Source organism: Typopeltis vanoorti, chromosome 23, assembly GCF_054136105.1.
Source record: "Typopeltis vanoorti isolate ZY-2024b chromosome 23, IOZ_Tvanoo_1.0, whole genome shotgun sequence".
Taxonomy (NCBI): Eukaryota; Metazoa; Arthropoda; class Arachnida; order Uropygi; family Thelyphonidae; genus Typopeltis; species Typopeltis vanoorti.
The window spans coordinates 68,880,223-68,902,116 of record NC_143571.1 but is presented as its reverse complement, the minus strand read 5'-3'; the positions used below and the strand labels follow the sequence as shown (position 1 = coordinate 68,902,116).

General features: G+C 36.7%; 1 protein-coding gene across 3 annotated transcripts in view; it reads right to left on the bottom strand.

Annotated features, from left to right (window-relative positions):
* The window catches only part of LOC150093934 (uncharacterized), a 513,542-nt gene that overhangs the window by 78,999 nt on the left and 412,649 nt on the right, over positions 1-21,894 (bottom strand). For all 3 annotated transcript variants that reach the window (XM_090412955.1, XM_090412957.1, XM_090412956.1), the window contains exons 18-19: positions 6,525-6,648; positions 4,993-5,280 (exon numbers count right to left, since the gene is read on the bottom strand). In XM_090412955.1, the coding sequence (XP_090269081.1) occupies positions 4,993-5,280; positions 6,525-6,648 (412 nt within the window). The remainder of the gene's footprint in view (positions 1-4,992; positions 5,281-6,524; positions 6,649-21,894) is intronic.

Below are 21,894 nucleotides of genomic sequence, written 5' to 3'. Positions count from 1 at the left end.
AAAGAGATAAGAGAGCAAGGGGGGGGGGGGGGGGTTGCTGACCCTTTTATACCTTCACCCTACGTAGCTCGCCCAACGCACAGCATTCCTCCCTTCTGTGTCTCGCTCAGCATTGTATTTCTCTTTCATGTCATGCTACTCCATGTGGTTTTGAGAACGCGACGGCCTGGGGGTTTTCCTCTTCCTTTAGTCAGCACTCCCGTGACCTTTGAGCCTTTGTTTACAGTGAATTTTTCAAGTCATTGTACAAACATATAATTCCAATTCTAACCAAAATAAAATTCTATTTATATGATACTACTGGCCTTACACAATATATTTCTTTTATCATCTATTTTTTTTTTTTAATTTTTTTTATCCAGATTAATCATAATTCATATGGTATTACTGGCCTTACACAATACATTTCTTTTATACTCTATTTTCTTCAATCAATTAACCATAATTCATACGATACTACTGGCCTTACACAATATATTTCTTTTATCATCTATTTTTATTTTATTTTATTTTTTTTTTTTATCCAGATTAACCATAATTCATGCGGTATTACTGGCCTTATACAATATATTTCTTTTATCATCTATTTTCTTCAATTATCCAGATTAACAATAATTCATACGGCATTACTGGCCTTACACAGTATATTTCTTTTTATAATTTTTTTTTTTATGGTGTCTGTAATTCATATCTAGAAGCAAGCACTTTTCAAAAATGAGAATCCCCTTTTCCTTCCCCCTTTTTTCTTGTTAAACGATGATGAACTAGGGTTCCTATGAATCCCCTTCATTCAAAGTTCAACAATGTCACATAATGGAAAGTTTGAGAGCAGTGGATGAGGAGGTGGAGAGACTGACTGTAAGTGAGGAAGGGGTATATGGGGAATTAATCAAACTCGATATTAATTAGGTCGTGGGACTTGATGATGTATCACCACATGTTTTGAAGGAATGTGCCAGGGAGTTGACATCTGCCTTGACAATCTGTTTAATATGCATCTTATGTTGGGTCAAATTCCAAAGGAGGAAGGAAAGCAAGATTGTGCTGCTTCGTAAGGGAGGCGATAGTACTCAAGCATCAAATTACAGGCCTATCTGTGTGGAAATGTTGTTGTGGTTAAAGTGTTGAAGAGAACTGGGTTGAAAACAGCGGTATTATCTTTGATGACGGCATGGATTTGCTAAAGGGAGGTCATGTTTTAGTAATCTACTTACTTATAACACTAAGGTTACAGCAGCATTAGATGTGGGAGTTGGATACACAGTAGTATACTTGACTTTGTAAAGGCTTTTGATAGATTACTGCATGATAATTTGACAAACTAGAACAGATGGAGGTTGGATATTATGACCAGTGCATTGGATTGGAGATTGGCTGTCTGACAGGTATCAACAAGTTGTGTATGAGGGAGCAATATCCTAGAAGAGGAAAGTCACTAGTGGTGTGCCTCAGGGATCTGTTTTAGGGCCATTGCTGTTTAACCTTCATATTAATGATATTGGGGAAGATTTGGATGGGATATTCAGTTGTTTGCAGATGATGCAATGGATGAACTACGATTAGTAGAGCATATGTTGTGGCCTTACAAGAAGACTTGAATAGATTAAGTGAATGGCACAGGAGTGGGGATGCAAGTTCAATGTTGCAAAATGCAAGATTTTAAAATTTGGGAAACAAAGATGGGATGTAGAATTTATTCTTGATGGGGAATATTGTTGGAGGTGGAGGAATAAGAGATCATGGGATGATGGTGAAAGAGGATCTAAAATTTAGAGCACATATTGCCAAAATTTTGAGGACAATGCAACGAATTCTGGCAATCGTGTGGAGGACACTGACTTGTAAAAATAAGATTCTGGTTCCATTGCATAAGGCCTTGATTAGGTCACATATGGACTACTGTGCACAGATATGGTCATCTGGTTTTCAAAAGGACAAAGAGATGCTAGAAAGGATCCAGAGGGGGAGTGACTAAGATAGTTTCTGATCTTTGGAATGTTGTATATGAAGAAAGGTTGACAAGACGCAATTTATCATCTAGTGCATTGGTTCCCAACTGGTGGTACGCGTATCCCCGGGGGTACATGCTGGGCCGTTCAGGAGTACAAGAAAAATGATCAGTAATGGCGGAAAAACAAGTAAAGTAAACAAAATGTAAAACGTTAGTTATGGAACAATAAATGTCAGTATTTAAAAACAGCTATTTTAAAAACAAGGGGTACAATTTATAGAAATGGGTTTAAAAGGGATACACAAGTGGAAAAAAGTTGAGAACCACTGGTCTAGTGGATAGGAGGAAGAGGAGTGATATGATAGAGATGTATAAGCTAGTAAGTGGTTGCTATAGGATTAACGTTGAGGAGATTTTTCCATAAAATGGTAGGAGACTAGGGAAGAGCAAGAGATCATCCCTGGAAGCTGAATAAGAAGGATGTGAGAAGCAGGTTTTTGCATAGAGTTGTGAATGATTGTTATGCACTGCTTGAGAGAGAGGCATCTGCAGAGAATCTGAATGTGATATCACATCAAAGTTAGTGGTTTGTAAGTTAGCATATATTCTTAGGGAATTCTGAGAAAAAAAAGAAAGTCAGGACGCAATTTTGGAACACAGACTATATATATCAAGAAGAAGGAAAAATGTTTTTGAAGTCGCCTTGTATGCAAGTCCAAGTGAAGCAAAAACTAATGTGTTCATCTACTGACCTGGTAGTGTCTCTGGAGTAGTGGTGATGATGCAAAGATAAAAAGGATAATCCAGGATGCTACTAATATGCAACATTCACAATGATCTGGATAAGTTGGAACTGTGGACAAAGATAATGACTATCAATGCAGTGGCAGTAAGTGTAAAAGCATGCACTTTAGCATGATGAGATTTCTAGTGGCATAATATAATGAAGAGATCGTGCTTGGAGAAACTGATGATGCTAGGAATCTTGGAATTTAGAAATCTTGATAGTATGCTGAAGTTCAGAGGTTGCATAGCAAAAACTTTCAATACAACTCAGAGGATAACTGCAATGCTGAAACAAACAGTGATATGTACAGATAAGGAAGTCAATCAATGGAATAAAGAAACTGTGGGGAGGGTCAAAGATGATATCATGATTATTAAAAATAGATTATGAAGACAGACTGAGAGTATGTGGACTGCAGATGAGGGGTACTTTGAGAGAGGTCTATAAACTTCTGAAAGGATTACAGAACATGGGGGCATCCATGGAGGTTTGTGTGAGTGGTTAAGAGGTGAGAGGAACAATTTGCTTGAAGTGGTGAATGAACTCAGGAGAAAGTATGACAGCTGGTGTGGATTATGTATAGTCTCTGTCGATAAGTTCTTGGCTCCTTGGAGGTTTATGATAATAAAAACAATAACAGTAATGCAAATTTTTGGTACAAATGAAAGATAATTGGATGAGGATGATATTCTGGCAGGAACAGAAGTAAAGGAGTATGACATTTTTCAGAATGATAAGGGCAGCGCAGGTAAGAAGGACTGTATCAATACAAGGAAAAACATGGGGTAAATAGAATGGTTCTGAGGCAACATGGTGTGAGGTGGAGGGACAGAAAAAAAAAAATGGTGGATGTTTTACTATACCTGGGAATGTTGATCTTAATTAATGTGATATTAATTAAGAAATGACATCAAGAGCAGGGAAAATGAATGTCTCAAGTTTTTGAGGAACAACTACCTTAGTCACTATGCAACAAAGAGCACATGAAAAAACTTGAATCTGCTCATATCATCAGAAAATATTTTTGTGAATTAGGTGTCAAATCTGTCTTCAGGCGGCAATCAACAAGTTAGCTATGTGAGAGATTCTGTGAGGAAATGATACATGGAACTGAAGGCCAGTGATTATGGAAAACTCAGCACTGAGCCATAACATGGAATGATATTGCTCAGTGGAAAGAAGATTTATTCCATTTAGGGAACTAAAATTGTTCCACCACACTAAGTGAAGGTGATAAAATTGCAGTTTTGAATCATAAGATAATCTCTGTTCTGGAGTGATAGTTAAGTGCTAGAAAAGCTTAAAGTCCTAGCAGGAGGAGGGGGATCTATTAGCAATAGCAGACAGCCTAGGTTGGTGGGCAGAAAGTCTAAGAAATAGTTTCCATAAATTTGGGAGTTTCAAAAATCATTGAGTTTGGCTGGTTTTTAAATCCGATGCTAATAAAAAAAAAATAAATAAAATAAAAACTTTTGTTATTACTTAGTGCACTTAAGTATAATAGCAGTTTCCCCCCCCCCCCATTTGATTCATGCCAGAGCATGGTCTACTAGACCACCATAACTGTAAAAGTGGATATATCTCTCTTACATTCTTCCAGATGGATTTTGGCAAATTTTCGAGTTTGTCCATAAGACAAGCTGCAAGTATAATGAACTTGATGCATGTGCCTCAGCAGTACCAAACTGAGATAATCAAAATATACAAAGAACCTAATTTCCATATTACATAAGCAAAGTGGATATTAGATAGAGCATTATTTCAAAGCCGAATGCAGAAACTATGAAAGTTTTGTAAATTGACCAGAGAGCTTGCAGGAATACATTCCTCGGCATTCATGAGTTGTCTTAGTGTGGACCACTTAAAAGACATAGCCGTTGCCCAAGCATCTATATATTTGCCTTTTATTAGTCCATTTTGATAAGGTTTCACTGGTCTGACAGCTGTTTTGAACTGGTTGGTTCTCTTCAGAGACCAGGCAGAAACTTAAGAGAGCAAAAACTCTTGTTCAGTATTAGGAACTTGAAATATCAGAGAAATGTATTTTTTGTAAGCGAACTCTCAGTCAGTGGGTAAAAGTAATTACTAAAATAAAGAGCCAAAAGGCTTTAGTTCAAACTAAATTTCATTTATACATGTTGCAAACAGCATATGAGTATTAATGCAATTATGTTGTATATATAATTTTTAAGGCATACACTTAACATTTATTACATAAAAAAAATGAATTGATAAAAAAGAAACCTGAACATACTTTTGGTACAAACTTCTTTGAGCCTGGAGGTTTTGAAGCTCTTGCATTAATGCGGGCTTCTCTTTCAGGTGCATGCATACGTTTCATATGTTCCTTTAATTTATCTTTGCGTTTGAATTGCTTTCCACAGTTAGCACAAAGGAATTCTCGGTGGTCGGAATGACGTAACATGTGTAGCTTTAATTTATCTGGCCTTGGAAACACTTTATCACATTTATCGCATGGATAACGGCGTTCAGAATGAAAAGCTCTGATATGTTTCCGAATTTGATTGTACTCTTCAAAGATCTATAATAAACTTTGCCTATTAGCAAATATTGCATAAAATTTTATATCTGAATATATAATCTGATAATATAAAAGAGAGGTAAAATCAATAGAAGATAAGGTATAAATACAATTTTACAATTATAAGAAAAGTTTATTTACCAAGAAGAGATTAAAAGATGAGGAGAAATATTCATATGTGAGACACTAACTTACATCCTAGATGTGGCTGAACCCACACTCCATCCCAGCCAGTACTTCTAGTTTTCCTGGTTTTGCAATTCAAACTTCTCACACAATTCTCTCCAAACATCTAACTCCAAAACCATTCAAATATCATTCATCAAATTTGTTCCATACATCTATAAACTGCACACCACTGCTCCTACACAATCTTCCCACAAACTCATTAACAATCATGGCCCTTCTCAATACACTCTCTCATTCTGCTTATTCACTTCTGTTAGCGACTCTTTCATATTTTCTCTCACTGCATATTTCTCACCATTAAAATCATTCATGCCTGCCAAAACAATCAACTCTTTCTTCTCCCTTCTGCAAACTGACAGCTTCATTAACATTTTTCATCTTTGTCCTGGGAAACATGCTTTCATCACATTCTCATAAAGCACTTTTTATCATAGAATCTCCATACAATAACTTCTTCTTAGAACCATTTTCTTGCTCTTTCACACTTTTCCCATACGCTTTTTCATTCATTCTACCTCCTGTGCCACATGCCAATTGTTTCTTAAGTTGCTTGAACTCATTTTTGTCCTCTGAAGGACTCTGCAATAAGCACCCTATTTTTCTTTTCACTCTAACCTCATCATCCACATTACTTTCAGTCACTTTTTTCATACTTCAATTATTGCTCACTCATTCCACTACATTCTTTATAATGCTTTCCCCACTCTGCCTTACATTGTTAATATTAGTTACTTCATTCTCCCCTTTTCAACATGGTCACATTTCTGACACCCACTCACTAAAGTAATCTCCATACATTACTTTCAATAAATATTATCTTTAAAAACCATTGTGCAAAATTTTAAACAAAATTTAACACAAATACATTGCTTCATACTTTTAGACATGGGAAAAAACCACTGTACTGCACATTTTAGATTCAATGGTTTAATAACAGTGGACTGATAAGGAAATATAAATCCAATCCAAGTACTTTTTTGACCAGATCTCATTTACTACTAATTGTTACTTTTACTTCAACACTAAATGTATGTATGTATGTATTTTTCTCATACCTTGTGGCAATGAGGACAACTGTAAGCTCCATTAACACAATGTATATGAACATGCTCTTTCAAAGCGACAATTTGATCAAATTCATGCTTGCATATTGGACATTCATAGAACTTCTTCTCTTCACTAATAAGGAAAAATACAGAAAGTATATTAAAATTACAAAACATATGTTTAAACAGATGTTTATTTAATTTAGAATATAATTTGGAGATGGATTTAGCCTTTATAAAATACATTTTAAATAATTTCAAACTACACAGAGAAAAATAATGGAGTATAATGAAAAACAAGTATATCCATTACATTTAATAAATATGTATTATTAATTAAATTAATAAATAACACATTTAATACAATATATATATATATACTGAGGGAACTCTGCCCCCCCTGGCACCTATAGCACCCAACTCCCAGGCTAGTAAGCTGGTAAGACAAAAAAACATGACATAAAAACGTTTCAAATTTAGGCATATCTTTTTATATATATAGAGTAGATAATAACAGGGTTTTAATAATTCCAATCTTTTGACTAGGATGATGATGATGAGAATTAGCATGGATATAACAATCAGTATGAGTTTCTTTTCTAAAAACAAATAATTGTAAACTACCATATGGTTAACAAAATTAAGAAATCTAAAAATGCAAATTGAGTTATATCCAATCTGTTTTTATGAAAAATTGCTTTAATATTTTTTTATTAATCAATCTTTTTACTTCTAAAATAAACTGAATTCTTGGATGAATCATGTTTATGTCTGAAACAAACAGTTTTAAATCTAACAATGAACCTTTCCATATTGCAGATATATCATCTACATATCTTTACCATACTGTAGGTTTAGGAAAAATGTCTTTAAGGAGATGAACTTCAAAATGCTCCATGTAGTAATTTGTAAGGGTAGGAGAGAGAGGACTACCCATGGCTGCTCCATCAACTAGTTGGCATAATTTGTCTTGTAACTGAAATAACCAGAGTGGATTACAAAATCAAGCAGTTTGATGATATTAGGAGGAAAATCTTATTTAAGTAAACTAACAGTATCTGCCAAAGGAATGTTTGTGAAAAGAGATACTATATCAAGACTAAATAAAATATCTGAAGGTTCTAAATGTAGATTACAAACTTTTGTTTTAAAATGTAAACAGTTCTCTAGATTTTAAAACAAAATTGCTTTAATGAATCTTTTATTAAGAAAGCCTTTAACAGTTTTAACAACCAGTCTCTAGTCCTAGATATCACTTGGATTCTACTCCCTTACATTAAAGGGATTTCTGAGTGTATAGTTAAAGTTCTAAAACCTCTTAATATTGCAGTGTCCTATCTTCCTCATCATCAAATTCCTGCCATGTACCCTCAAGGGGTGTACAGGATATAATAAATCTAACAGATAAGCTTACGCGTTGATGGTAGAATTCCCCCCCCCCCCATGTAAAGTAACCTGCAATCATGGTAAATTGAAATAATTCAAAAACATCTGGGGGAAATTTAGACTTGATTAAATCAAGAGTTATTTCAATTGTTTAATTCAATTAATTCAATTCAAATAATTCGATTTTCAATTGAATTATTTCAATTTATCATGAATGCAGGCTGCAGGTTACTTTACATGGGGGGAGGGGATTCTACAAACAGATTAATGGTACTGCTATGGGTTCCCCCCTCTCTCCCCCATTAGCAAATTTTTACATGGAACACTTTGAAAACAAAGTACTTACCACAGCTACATACAAGCCACAAGTGTGGTTACGCTATGTAGATGACGTGTTTGCCATCTGGCCCCATGGACAAGACACTTTGGATGCTTTTGTCACCTACCTAAACAGCCAACACCCCAAAATTCACTTCACAGTAGAAAAAGAATCAAATAACTGTTTACCATTTCTTGACACATTAGTCACCTGCCTTTCAGATGGATCACTATCTTCTTCTATTTACAGAAAGCCTACACACACAGGAAGATACCTACATAAACAATCACATCATCATCCAGTCTAACAGTACGGCATTTTAAAAACACTTACACACAGAGCCAGAACCATTTGTTCTAACGATACAGCTCTGACCACTGAACTCCAATACCTGCGCCATACGTTCTTAGCCAATGGCTACAATCACTACAAAATAGATAAAATACTACATAGGCCCATTACTCTGCCCTCCCCTAATACACAAGAATACAACATGACCATTTCTATTCCCTATATCAGAGGTACATCAGATAAGATAGCCAAAGTATTGTTGAAACATGGCCTTCGCACCACTTTCAAACCTCATGTCAAGCTGGCAACTCTGATCCGCTCGCCTAAGGATAAACTTCACCTTTTAGCACACCCAGGAGTGTATGAAGTTCTGCGTGACTGTGACTTAGCCTATTATGGGAAAACAGGAAGATCAGTGAACATCTGCCTGGAAGAACATGAAAGATGCATTTGCTACTATTACTATGGCAAGTCGGGACTGGCAGACCACACTTTGGACACTCTTTCACACAGGATTAGATGGAGGAAAACGAATGTGCTATTTAGGAGTCGTTATAGATCTGAAAGATTATTTTATGAGTCAGCAATGGCTTTGAAGAATTCTCCCAACCTTAACAAATATGGTTGCATTAATTTGCCAAAAATTTGGGAGATGGCTATCCTAAGAAAAACTCCTGGATAACTGCTGTTTTTTTTTTTTTTTTTTTCATTAGAGGGTGCCAAAAAAAAAAAAAAAAAAAAAAAAAAAAAAAAAAAAAAAAAAAAAAAATAGGACTTTAGATCTTTCGTCTTTTGCAATTATATTGTTTCACTCACTCACTCACTGTCGCGTTTAAAGGTGTGTTGTGCTCTGATGATGCTGAGTTGAAAATCAGCGAAATATAAGTGTTAATAAAACATCTTTGTTGATAAAAGTGTTTGTGGTGTCGTTAATACCGTGAAAAATAAGTCATGAACAGGATATGATAGTACTACATGAAAAATTTACATCATTACTAATTTCCTATCTACAATTTTCCTCCATATCAGTCTGTTACTTATCAAGACTCCAATATTCTCAGATCTTATATTTCTGTCGTCTGACGCACTTTGTACCATATCAATCCACCTATATCATAATCTTCCTCTCGGTCTTTTTCAGCTAAAGTAGACTTATTTGCCAGGCACTTTTGATATGCTTTCTACTTTTCCTTCACTGCCTCTTTAACTTCCTGTGTCCATTATGGAGTTCTGATTTTTCTATCCTTGCAGACAACCTCAACACATGCCTCCCTGGCTGCATCAATCAAGGTTTTCTTCAAGGCTTGCCACTGAATCTCTAAAGTTTGGTTCCTGTTCTCAAACTCTTTCATTTTTTCTTCAATAATCTTTGCATATTTTAGTCTATGGTTCACATCTGAGAGCTGCTCAACTTTAATTCGCTTTAAAACTTTCTTACATGTTATTCTTTTCAATATGAATTTCAATTTTATCCTGCTCAAGACTAAATAGTGATCACTTCCAATTTCAAATCCTCTGTACACTCTGGTGTCCTGCACAAGGGAGAAAACATCACTATCAACAATAACCTAGTCAATGAGATTTTTATTATTTCTTGTCTCTTCTCTCCATTTGAATTAGTGCACATTTTTATGTTGGAATATGGTGTTAGTAATAACCAGTCTATGTCCTGAGCAGAAATCCAACAGGTATTTGCTTTGCTCTTTTTGCCAAATTTTCCCAAAATATTTTTGTATGTCTGACATTCATTTCCTACTCTGCTATTTAGATCCCCAACAAGGACTAACTTTTCCTTTTTCATTGTATCAGATGCTTTCTCTAAATCCTCAAAAAAATTCCTCCACTTCTACCTTAGTAGAACCTTCTGTGTGACCATAGGTACAAATAAGTCTCATTGTTCAGTTCCCCATTCTCATATTTGCCCACATCACTCTACATGAGACTGACTGCCATTCAAGAAGATTAGCCTCGTATTGTGTGTTGAATACTATGGCGTTGATTGTCATTGCCTGAATATAACATTTTGTATTTATTGCTCAGAAAGATTTCACCAATTTTTATCTTTTTTGTTTCAATCACCCCTATTATATCGATCTAGTACTTATCTAATTCCTCAGCTAGATGCATTTCTTTGCCATTCAGGCTTCTTATGTTGATAGTACCAATCTTTAACTCTGGTGATGTTGAGTTGGGGTGTTTTTTCAGATTTGTTCCAGTAGCTGACTTTTCGCTGTTCACCCTGGTTCCCTAGTGAAAACAACGGGGGGGGGGGGCTTGTTTAGCCGGGCGACGCCCCAGCCAGCATGAAATTTTGTCACGTTGTACCATCATTTTGCAATTTGGTTTAAGCCAATAAGAATACAATTTGGTCGGCTAAATCCCAAATTGCCAGCCCATCCTCATTCATTCAGTATCCAGGTAGATACTCAACAGGGTGCACCTCAAGAAAATGAGGATTGGACATTAGGTCAGAAGCCCTGGTTGGTTCTCCGTATTCCTTTAAAGGCTATGTGAAGGTCTCCTCTCAGTTATACAGCTTTGACCCTTAAGCACCCCTTTCATCTTCCTTTCTTCAGCTAAAGATAAGCTTTCTGCACTCAATCTTACAGGAATCCATCAGATCTGCATCAATCTGTCATTAAGAAGATAAATCTTTCATCTTTTACCATGAAGCGGAAGAAACTGGCCTAGCAGAACATGCCACCTAGCCCATAGAGAGTTTTTCTGGAAGAAAACTAAGCTTTTACACAATACAATTTAAAGATTTCACAAAAGAAAACAAAAAATATGGTATTCAAAGGTTGAGATCATATTAGATTAAAATTAGTCATATAAGATAAAACAATAGAACAGATAACACAGTTTAATTACTTAGGCTGCCATATCTAAAGATACAGAAAAAAAATATTTTTCCAAAAATCTGTGGAACAATTAAAAGTACACTGAATAGAAAATACCAGATGAGAAATCCAAGTTAAATTTTCTAACATAATGGTCACTCTCACTATTATTATTATTATTGTTCCGGGCAACTCCAAGGAGTCGACAGACTCATCAAGGGAGGCCCTAACATCATGTCAAGAACAACTATTCGACATTGACACAGTATCTATCATACCTTGCCTTGAACTCATTCATGGTCGTAGCACCCACAACAGACTCTGGAAGCTTATTCCACTCTCCAAGTAAAAAACCTAGCTCTAACACCCTTGTCAACGACGCTCTTGCCCAGCTTCCATGCATGGCCCCTAGTCCTCCCACCACCAGTCATATTTTCAAAAATATCTTCTGGATCAATCTTATAGAAACACGTTGTTTATTATTTTAACGGTATAATAGAACACAGAAACTAAGTAAATAATTGATTTATTAACTTGATGCTGATATTTCGCTGGTATTATAACCAGCATCTTCAGAGCACAAAAACACTGTTTGTCACAATACGCGAGACTAAAACAACATGGTGTACATTAACAAAATTGTAGCAGCAACACAAAGACTAGAGTCCTGATTTTGGCGCCCTCTATGTGAAAAAAAAAAAAAAAAAAACCGCTATCATATATTGCTAGAGTCCTAGAAAAGTGCTAGTTTTTCCTTAATATGACTGTCTCCCAGATCTTCGGCAAGTTAATACAGCCATATTTGTTGATATGCTTTTGTTGAGATTTGGAGTGTGTTTTAGGGCTTCTGTCGCCTCTAAGAACAATCTCTCTGATTTATATGGATTTCTGTGTAGTACTTTTGTGTTTTTCCAGTTGATCCTGTGTGCAGGGGTATCCAGTGCATGGTGTGCTAGGCCCGACTTCCCATAATGATATTTCCGGACATATCGTTTATGTTCGCTGATGCGGATATTCACAGTTCTTCCTGTTTGACCGTAGTAGGCTTGATTGCATGAGCAGGGTACTTGGTAGACTCCTGGATGTGATAAAGGAGGAATGCTGTCCTTGGGTGAGCGGATGAGGGTGGCTAATTTGCTACATGGTCTGAATGTAGTGTGTAGTTTATGTTTAATGAGAATTCTTGAGATCTTTTCGGATGTGCCTTTAATGTAAGGGATGGTGACTGTTTTGTTGTAGTTCTCTGTGGTGGATGGTGGGAGGGGTTTCTTAGGAGTGTTTAGTATTTTGTTTATTTTTTGTGGATTGTAGCCGTTGGCCAAGAAGGTGTGGCGTAAGTGAGTCAGTTCAGCAGTAAGAGCCTTGTCATTTGAACAGATTGCTCTCGCTCTATGGGTTAGCGTTTTTAATATGCCATATTGTTGAGAAGGATGATGGTGTGATTGTTTGTGTAAGTATCTGACTGTATGTGTGGGTTTTCTGAAAACTGAAAATGATAAGGAACCATCTGGGAGACGTGTGATGAGTGTATCCAGGAAGGGCAGACAGTTGTTGGCTTCCGGTTCCATAGTAAAGTGGATTTTTTTCCAGATAGAGGGCGCCAAAATCAGGACTCTAGTCTTTGTGTTGCTGCTACAATTTTGTTAATGTACACCATGTTGTTTTAGTCTCGCGTATTGTGACAAACAGTGTTTTTGTGCTCTGAAGATGCTGGTTATAATACCAGCGAAATATCAGCATCAAGTTAATAAATCAATTATTTACTTAGTTTCTGTGTTCTATTATACCGTTAAAATAATAAACAACATGTTCGACGAACACATAAGTCTGTCCACACGCTTATAGAAACCCATCAGTAATTTGAATGTCTCAATCATATCACCCCTCCTTCGCCTATCGTCCAATCTCTGCAACCCACAAATCTTCAACCTATTCTCATAAGGTTCATTCCACAGACCTGATATCATCTTGGTCACTCGTCTCTGGATCCTCTCCACTTCCTCCCCATCACGAAGAAACCCTGGTGCCCATAACTGGGCACAGTAGTAGTCCATATGGGGTCTTATCAAGGCTCGATACAGAGGAACAACAACTTGTTTGTCTCTGCATGTTAAAGTACTTTTCAGAAGCCAAGTGATTTGATGAGCTGATTTAGTCACTTTTGCAATGTGCCCCCTAAACTTCAATTCCCTATCCACCAACACTCCCAAATCCCTGGCCTCATCAATTTCCTGGAGTATGATTCCACCAATGCGATATACTGCTGCTATTCTTTTCACCCCAAAGTGCATAACCTTACACTTTGCCACATTAAATTGACATCCATTTTTCCTAGCCCAGTCCTCCAAACTATCCAAATCATCCTGTAAAATTTTGACATCCTGTGCACTCAGAATTGCTCTACCCAACTTTGTATCATCAGCAAACAAGTGAACACTTCCTCTCAAATCCTTTCCTATATCATTGATGAACAAATTGAAAAGCAGTGGTCCAAGAACAGAGCCCTGCGGCACACCACTAGTCAAAAGTCGTCTTTTAGACTCCACTCCCGAATAAACCACTCTCTGGTATCTCTCCTTCAACCACCCTCCTATCCATCTCACCAACCCTATATCTATTCCCATCTGCTCCAGTTTACTGATTAGGGTTCCATGTGGTATCCTGTCAAAGGCTTTTACAAAGTCCAGTAGTATCACTGAAAACCCATTACCCCTAATCAGTTCAGCCGTCACTGCGTTATAAAACGTGAGCAAGTTTCTGAGGCATGATTTACCCTTCACAAAACCATGTTTTCCCCCATACAATATCCCATTTTCATCTATCCAATCCTGTATTCTTTTCTTGATTAATTTCTCTAAGACCTTGACAATGATTCCTGATATGCTAATCGGTCGGTAATTTACAAAAGCAGTCTTGGAACCACCTTTATGCAGTGGAACTATTTTCCCCTCTTTCCACCCCTTGGGACTAACCCAGACCCGAGACTCAAATTAAACAAAATGGTCAAGGGTACTGACAATTCTTTAGCTGCTTCTCGTACGACATGAGCTGGTGTACCATCCAATCCCATGGATGTATTAACATTGAGGTTATGCAACAGACTATTCACCTCCACTTCATTCACCACAATTCCCGTATAATCTACTGGTTTATTCGTTTCTGCAATGTCACCACCTGGATGATATATTCTTGCAAAGTGCTCACTCAGTAACTCAACTATATCAACTGCTTCTGTTACCTCCCTACCATCAGCATTCTTTAAAATCATTCTGCCATGTACATTTTTCCTTTTACTTGCTACATATCTAAAAAATTGTTTAGGATTCTCTTTAGCCTGCATGGCCAATGTTCTTTCGTAATCCTTTTTTGCTTTTCTTACCACACTCGTTACCCTTCTGGCCTGCGCTTTATACCGTTCATGTGCCTGCCGGTCACCTTTCTCCTTAAATTCCCTCCATAGTTGTTTCTTTTTTTGCAGCTCAAGCTTAATGGTGTTATTCATCCATTTAACCCCTACTTGATTTATTATTCGGACTATAGGTATACAGTCAGCCATTGCTTCATGCAAACACTTCTTAACTGCCTCCCATGCACTATCAACTTCTAGTCCTTGCAGTGGTACATGCAATGGTACTGAACCAATCAAACTCCTAAGCTTGTCATACTTTCAGCCCGATAATTCCACATGTACCCTGTCTTAATTGAAAATTCCACACCTTACCCACCTCCCAAGTCAAGATCCTATGATCGCTCTCACCGATTGGTGGCAATGTGGTCATATTTGTTACAGCCAAATCCTCAGATGTAATTACTAGGTCAAGCACTCTCTGACCCCTAGTATTTTCCATTACATGCTGTCGCAGATAGTTATCCCTTAATAACCGCATAAAATCTAATTCCTTCCTCCCGTGTGTCCTCTCCTCACTCCAATCAATGCGACCATAGTTGAAATCTCCCATAATAATTACCCTCCTTCAACTCATTCTTCTATTAAAAGATGGTGGTGACATTGCATACTGTCACCACCATCTTTTCCATCACCTGGTCTATAGCAGCACCCAATTGTATATTTAGTTCTGCTAGCCACAATCTCACACCAAATGGCCTCAAATGTGCTCTTTTCTCTATCCTGCAATTCAACTTCTATTCTCCTTGGCTGGAGCTCATCAGCTATCATCAACAATACTCTCCCCCAATTTTATTCTCTCTGTCATTCCTGAACACACTATACCCATCAGATTCAATCCCACTAGTTATATCATCTACAGTCAGCCATGATTTACTAATACCAATAACCTGTGATCTGGAAGTGCCAACCATGGCCAAAAACTCTTCCTTCTTATTCCTAATACTCCTAGCATTAGTGTACATGAATTTAAGACCCCCATTAGCCCCAACCCTACCTTGATGCCTTATATTAACTATCGCACTCTGATTTGTTGTCCTTATTCGCTCGGGCATATAATATTCATTCACACATTCAACTGCCTCCCTAAGGACTGTATATCTACCCCCTCTCCTTAATAAATCTAGTTTCCCTGAATTTGCACATCCACTACATTCAGCAACACTTTCTCAAGTCTCCTTACACCCTAACCATTCAAATGCAAGCCATCCATCTTATATAGATCTTTCGCCCATCGAACTCACTCCACACACCCACAAATTCCACACCACTCGTCATACATAACCCACGCATAAAGTCATTCGCAATTATGGCCCTCCTTTTAAACATTTCACTGTCATACCGTGGCAAAAGACTAATCATTCTAACTCTCTCACTCTTTTCTTTTGCTACCTCAAACAATTCTTTCAGGTCTTCTATCATTTCCATTTTATCTCCTTTCAGATCATTCGTACCCGCCACAACAATCATTTCTTTCACCCTTTCCTTTTGCTCTCTAACAGACTCAGTTACACCCTTTATGGTTGCACCAGGTTGGTACGATTTTGTCAAATCCTCTACTAACGCACCTCGTACTAACGAGTCTCCATACAGCACTCTATCCTTCATTTTGTTCATGTTCACACTCATATGCCTATTTTTCCTGTCATACTTTTTATTAATGGCTGGTTCATTCAGTCGACTTTTGCTCATACGCTCTAGCTACTGTTTTGCCCTTTGTGTCGCACCATTCAACAACGCGATCTCACTCATTGCATCTATCTCATCTTGTTTATTCTCTGAGAAACCATTAATACTGTCATTCACACTCTCATAATTCTCTGGTACAACCTCGCCGTTTCTTGTCATATCCCCATTTTCTTCATTCTGAAGTTTGACAAAAATATCACACTCACGATCCGAAATACGCTTCAATTCCTCATTCTCCCTACATTTTCTACATACATTCACTCCTTTATTATCATCTAACTACACTCTGACCGCACTCTGCAAAGCGTACATTTCACAGATAGTACACTGAATCATCTCCTTTACATTACCGTTCTTGAAAGAAGATGGCGAACCATCATTACTGGCCGCCATTTTCCTTCGTACTGGAGCCATACTTACTAGTAACGTATTTTGTCAAATTATAAATTATAAACACCAAAAACACACAAACAGACGCACTAAGATACGCAAGGCAAACAAAACTACGCAATATTAAAGTAAATTTATCAACAATAACTGAAAATAACGCTTATCTTATCAGGAGCTTTCACGAACACTACACACTACGAATCCCTCTAGTGGCCACTTCCCAACATAGATTATGTTATAAAACACTTCAGTACACTAACTACACTAATAAAACTACAATAATATACTAAAATTACACAATTAAATCTAACAAAATATTTAATAAATCAACCAAAAAATCACAAATCTTTCAGGAGCTCTCTGACAGTACGTCTTTTCACCAGCTAGCCTCGATCAAACTAAAAGATCAAACTAAAATACAGGCAAAAGAAATGAGATTTTTAAGAGCAACTAAAGGATTCACAAAATTAAGCTCTCTTCTAATGTCCTCATTTTTAATATATAAAACATTAGAAGATTAATAGGTATTTACAACTTAAATGAAAAGATTAAGCAATATAAAGAGAAATGTAAACAACATTTACTGGGGAATAGGAAGAGAGAGAATGATCAGTTTAGCCAGAACAGGGAATGCCAAATGCTTGAAGAGAAGAGATTGAGCTAATTTTATGCAATTCTGGAAATGTATCAGTTAGTATAGTTAAGTAGGATAGGAGAGACTGATTGAGAGCTTGTGAATGGAGAGATCGGTGGCATGTACAAAGGAAATGAGAGAACAGAATGCAAGAACAGAAGAGTAATGGGAAAGAGGCAATGCTCCCTCAAGCTGTGCATGTGTGGGCATAAAACTTTTACTTGCAGAATTTCTAATTTATAGTCAATAATTTTTGAATGTACTATAAAAATGGATTATATGATAAATCATACTTGTCACATTTTATTTAGTAATTTCACCAATGCCTCCACTCCAATATTACACTACCCAATTCAACTTAATATGCACTAATTAGTTACTTTCAGTCTGTACCATGTGGGTGGACCAACATTGATGTCGGCAAGTTGCAGAGGCATATCTGTTTAGAGTGTCAATTGTCTGGACAGTACATTCACTTAAACTCATGCAAATGGTGATACATTTTTGCAGCTATGCAGAGTTAAGAAAATTAATTTGATGTTTGCAATTTTATAGGTTAAAGTTAGATGAAAAAAGGACAGACTTAATATGAGCAATGTTACATAAGCAGTTTTAGTAAAGCATTAAAACCCTCAAAATGTCGCTGATGAAATTAACCACGCTACCAGCCAAGACATCTATAGAAAGGTTATCATGGATGCAAAGTGCATATTAAAACTGTAATACCATTGATATTACATTGAAATATATATGATGGATACGAAGTGTATGAGGATGTGTATTTGATCCATATTGGCTGGTAAGGTGGTTAAAGTGGAAAAGCAAAGCAAATTCATTTAAATTTGAGTAGCTGGACAAATGTGATATAATTTGTTTATAAACTGCAAGTATATGCAGTATAGATGAAGAAGTTTACATTTAGACTTCTCTTACAGAAATATTTAGCATTATTACTATACTAGTATTTCCATGGAGGCAGAAAACTCATTGTGGGAGACCTTCATACACACAATACCTACCATACCTCTCAAACTTATTCACTGTTAGGGCACTCAAAACTAATTCTGGCAATCCATTCCACTTACAACTCTCCAAGACAACTCTACAAAAATCTGGTCTGCACACCCCTACTAACCACACTCTTACACAACTTCAAAGGGTTACTCCCTACTTCTTTCTCCATTCATCATGTTTTGAAAAATTCCTTCATATCAATCTTATCCCCTCTTCGTTGGTGAGTGGAATACATTGCCTGAGTGTGTCATGGATGCAGACACAATGAATCAGTTTAAGAAGCAGTTGGATGAGCATTGTATGCAATAGTGAGTACCCTCCCACGATCAGTCTCTGACTCCATGGAGGACAAATGTTAATAACTTATAAGTTTTTATCATGTCCCAAAGCATAACTTTTGCTTCTGTCACCTTCTTACCATCAGTATTGATTAAAGTCATTCTTCTTCATACTCACTACATTAAAAAAAAAAAAAAAGAAACATCTCTTTTGGATTTACTTCGCCCTGTTTAGCTAACTTTTTCTCATAATTTGATTTGGCTTATCTTGCTTGTGAGTATGCTGATCATCTTTTTCTTTATATTACTCCACAATATTCCAAGGAGCTCTTGCTTTATATCCCTTCTTATCCTAACTACTAACTGATTTATCCTCCTGACTGTGGATGTGCAGTCTCATACTGCTTCTCTCAAATTCCTGACCACTTTCCATGTGCTACTGACATTCTTTTGTTGTAGCTTCTCAAGCCATGGTGCATTTTCCAAGATGACTCCTAAGTCTGTCATAATTACCAGCTTTATAGTTCAACCAAAACTCTTTCTTCAGAAGGAATTCCCTGTTTATCAACTTCCCAGATCAAGATTGCATGGTCACTAGTCACTTTTCCTGACTGAAGACAGAGTGTCTGCCTTGGTGATGGCTACATCTTCTGATGCTATTATTATTATTACCCCAAGACCTCATGAAGTCAAAGACTCATCTATTATCAGATCCAGCATTCTCAAATCCTTAGTCATCTCTATCAAATGCTGTTTCAGATAATATCACTTAGAAACTTTATCAATTTCACTTCCATCTTGCCATCTGTTCAAACCTTATCTTCCCTCTAATCTATGCTCCCCACAGTTGAAATCCTCCATAATTGCTGTGTTTGTCTGCACTCATTGTGCTAATTTGTTCATGCATGACATCCACATCTTCCTGTGGACTCCCTAGCCTATAAAAGTAATCACCAATATATATATCATTATTTTTCCTTTCTTTCTTTTAAGGTTACACAGAAGTCAGCATTCATTATGAAGAATTTATGGAGACAAAAACACACATGTTGAAGTAATTAGTTTACTAATAATTAGCAAAATAGCACCCGACGTTTCGACCTCTATATTGAGGATATCATCTGGAAAACATGCATATGCAAAGAATACAAGCTACATGACACTACACAGAAGTAAGATAAATCTGAATGCTTTGTTAATCATAGCTTGATCTTTGATGGGGAAAAAAAAAACAATAATAATAAATAAATATTATAGACACAAAATATGTAATTACAAAATAAATTTCCAAAAATTAGCAAAATAAACAATGCCCCCATTGTTTTTGCCAGGGAACAGCAAACAGCAAAAAGTCAGTTACTGGAACAATTCTGAATGCACACCCCCAACTCAACATCACCAGAGCTGAAGATCGGTAAGAAGCCTAACTGGCAAAGAAATGGAGCTAGCTGAAGAATTAGATAAGTACCAGATCGACATAATAGGGGTGATGACTGAAACAAAAATGACAAAAACTGGTGAGATCTTTCTGAGCAACAAATACAAAATATTATTTTCAGAGAAATGGCAGTCAAGGAAACGGAGTAGCCATAGTATTCAACACAAAATACGAGGCTAATCCTTGAATGGCACGCAGTATCAAGTAGAGTGATGTGGGCAAATATCAGAATGGGGAATTGGATGACGAGACTTATTTGTGCCTATGATCCCACAGAAGGTTCTACTAAGGTAAAAGTGGAGGAATATTTTGATGAAAAAGCAACTGATGACACAATGAAAAATTGGTCCTTGTTGGAGATCTAAATAGAAGAGTAGGAAATGATTGTCAGACACACAAAAATATTTTGGGAAAATCTGGAGAAAAGAGCAAAGCTAATAATAATGGCAAATGCCTGTTGGATTTCTGCTCAGGACATGGACTGGTTATTACTAACACCATGTTCCAACATAAAAATGTGCACAAATTCACATGGAGAGAAGAGGCAAGGAATAAGAAAAGTCTCATTGACTATGTTATTGTTGATAGTGATGTTTTCTCCCTGATGAAGGACACCAGAGTGTAACAGAGGATTTGAAATTGGAAGTGATCACTATTTAGTCTTGAGCAGGAAAAAATTGAATTTCATATTGAAAAGAACATGTAAGAAAGTTTTAAAGCGAATAAAAGTTGAGCAGCTCTCAGATGTGAACTGTAGATTAAAATACAAAGATTATTGAAAAGAAAATGAAAGAGTTTGAGAACAGGAACCAAACCTTCGAGATTCAGTGGCAAGCCTTGAAGAAAACCCTGATTGATTCAGCCAGAGAGGCATGTGGTGAGGTTGTCTGCAAGGGTAGAAAAATCAGAACTCCATGGTGGACACATGAAGTTAAAGAGGCAGTGAAGGAAAAGAAGAAAGCATATCAAAAGTTCCTGGCAAATAAGTCGGCTTTGCTCTTAGAGAACATAGAGACAAATCTAAGAAAGCGAAACACTGTGTAAAACTAGCTAAACAAAAGTCATGGGAGGACTTTGGCAAGAACATAGAAAATAAATATCAAGAAGGTGGTAAGATATTCTGGAGTTTGTTGAAGAAGCTTAGAAATGGAGGAAAGAGGTCTGTAAAAGGAGTTAGAGATGATAAAGGTGACATGAAAACAGAAAAAGATATCCTTGAAGTATGGAGTTGAAAAATTTTTCAATTTTTCAACTCCATACTTCAAGGAAATGAAACAAGCAGTGATAGTACAGTGGTAAAAAAACACTGAACAGGCATACAGTCAGGAATACATATCCATACTTGAAGTAGAAAAAGCCATCAAAGGCTTGAAATGTGGAAAGGCACAAAGGAGTAGATGATATTCAACCAGAAATGCTGAAGTATGGTGGTATAAAAGTCTTACAGTGACTGCACTGCATAGTTCAGAGAGCCTGGACAGAGGGACGAATTCCTGATAATTGGAGTAGAGCTCTAATAAGTACCCATATATAAAAAGGGAAATAAAACTGAATGTGAGAATTACAGAGGTATTTCCCTACTGAGTGTTCCTGGCAAGATCTATGCAAGTATACTTGAGAAACGGTTGAGATGAATTGTGGAAGAAAAGCTTGGTGAAGAACAAGCTGGATTCAGGCCAAATAGAGGCTGTCAG